Here is a 2,102-nt window from a genome sequence, read left to right as displayed (position 1 = left end):
GTATGGTCAGAAAGCCTGGCAATGAAACGCTGGAGTCGGGGATATGATCCTGCAGCCATGTCTCAGTGAAACACATAACACTGCATTCCCGATACTCTGGATGGGTACTTGTTAGGGCTTGAAGGTCATCCAACTTGTTTCCCAGCGATCTCACATTGCCCATCATGATCGATGGAAGAGATGGTTTAAATTACATTCTTCTCTCTTTCTCCCTCTTCTTTGCTCCTGCTCTGCATCCACGAGGCCTCCTTTTCAACTCATTTGGGATTTGAGGCTGTAGTTGAGATATTATTTGAGATTTGGAGATGTTAATCAGCTGCTCCCGGTTGTAAAAAACCTTGTTGTTATGGTTACGCATCATAACAAATGTCCGAAGGCAAAGATATTTCTGTAAAAATCCTTCCAGCTGCACAGCATCCGACACCAGAGGAAATAATCATCCAAAAAAAGTGATTTATATCCAGAAAACAGAGGAATTAAAGTTTTCAAAAGTAATATCTCAGAATGAAAGTAACAGAGCTGCTCCAACATGCAGCCACCTTGAGCGGCGCAATTCTAGAACAAGAATATATTTTATATATATTTTATATATATATAAATATATTTAATATATTTTATTCGTAATATAACATAGATGACAGATCAAAAGTTTAATCTGAGTAAATGTAACATTTTAAAGGAAAAATATGTTGATTCAAAATTTCACAGTGTCAACAAATCCCAAAAAAGTTGGGACAAGTAGCAATAAGTGGCTGGAAAAAGGAAATTGAGCATTTAACGAACAGCTGGAAGACCAATTAACACTAATTAGGTCAATTGACAACATGATTGGGTAAAAATTCTAAATTCTCACAGAGTAACCCAGAGCACTTTCAGGGTAAACTTAGTTTTGTTTTGAAAATTTGACATTAAAACTGTCTCTTCATATTTCTTTGAAACGTCATGACCTCAGCATCATGTGGTTCCTCACTGCTATGATTTGTTTTTTCTTAGGACACTCACACCTTTGATCTTCATCATCTAAAAGCAAAACTCAGTAAGTAACTTGAAGTGAAAGTGATTTTTATTCTGTTTACTTGATGGTCTACATTCCAGCCTTCACTTATGGTCATGAACTCTGGGCAGTGACAGAAAGACTGAGGTTGCAGATAGATACAAGCAGTCAACTATGTGTTCTCCACAGGGGGGCTGGAGTCCCCCTTAGCTACAGGGGGAGAAGTTTACAGTAGTTACCTGGTAGAGACCTGGCGTAGAGCCGCTGCTCCTCCACATTTAGACGAGCCAGTGGAAGTAGTTTGGGCATCTGGTAAGGAGCCCCCTGTTGCGTTTTAGCCGTTCATGTTCACAACAATAATCGTATTCTAAGTAACCACATTCTAGATATTATACATTTATGTATGTAAAAGTACATTTATTAAACTTACCTTACCCTAGATAATCCAATAAAGTCAGAAGAGAAATGAAAAGGTTGAAAAAATGTCAGGCAGGTGGAGAACATCCATTACTCATCAGCCAATCAAGTAAAAGTAATAAAAAAAAAGGATTTATGTCTTTTCACGGACTAAGCCAAGGTAAAAATACAATAAACTGTTATTTACAAAGTCAGTGAACTTCAGACTACTACAGTGAGGAAAATAAGTATTTGAACACCCTGCGACTTTGCACGTTCTCCCACTTTGAAATCATGGAGGGGTCTGAATCTTTCATCACGGGTGCATGTCCACTGTGAGAGACATAATCTAAAAAAAAACAACCCAGAAATCACTTTGTATGATTTTTTAATAATTTATTTGTGTGTTGCTGCTGCAAATAAGTATTTGAACACCTGTGAAAATTAATGTTAATATTTGGTACAGTATCTTTGTTTGCAGTGACAGAGGTCAAAGGTTATCTGTAGTTCTTCACCAGGTTCACTGCAGCAGGATGTTGGCCCATTCCTCCACAGATCTTCTCTAGATCAGCCAGGTTTCTGGGCTGTCACTGAGAAACACGGAGTCTGAGCTCCCTCCAAAGATTTTCTATAGGGTTTAGGTCTGGAGACTGGCTGGTCCACTCCAGAACCTTGATCTGCTTCTTACGGAGCCACTCCTTGGTTCTCCTGG

General features: G+C 38.7%; 1 protein-coding gene across 1 annotated transcript in view; it reads left to right on the top strand.

Annotated features, from left to right (window-relative positions):
• Positions 1–2,102, top strand: part of znf277 (zinc finger protein 277) — a gene marked incomplete in the record, with an annotated part of 111,507 nt that overhangs the window by 98,919 nt on the left and 10,486 nt on the right. The window contains 1 exon segment of the mRNA XM_037677978.1: positions 994–1,036. Within this exon segment, the coding sequence (XP_037533906.1) occupies positions 994–1,036 (43 nt within the window).

Source organism: Nematolebias whitei, chromosome 6, assembly GCF_014905685.2.
Source record: "Nematolebias whitei isolate Nwh7 chromosome 6, NemWhi1, whole genome shotgun sequence".
Taxonomy (NCBI): Eukaryota; Metazoa; Chordata; class Actinopteri; order Cyprinodontiformes; family Rivulidae; genus Nematolebias; species Nematolebias whitei.
This window is presented reverse-complemented; position numbering and strand designations above follow the sequence as displayed.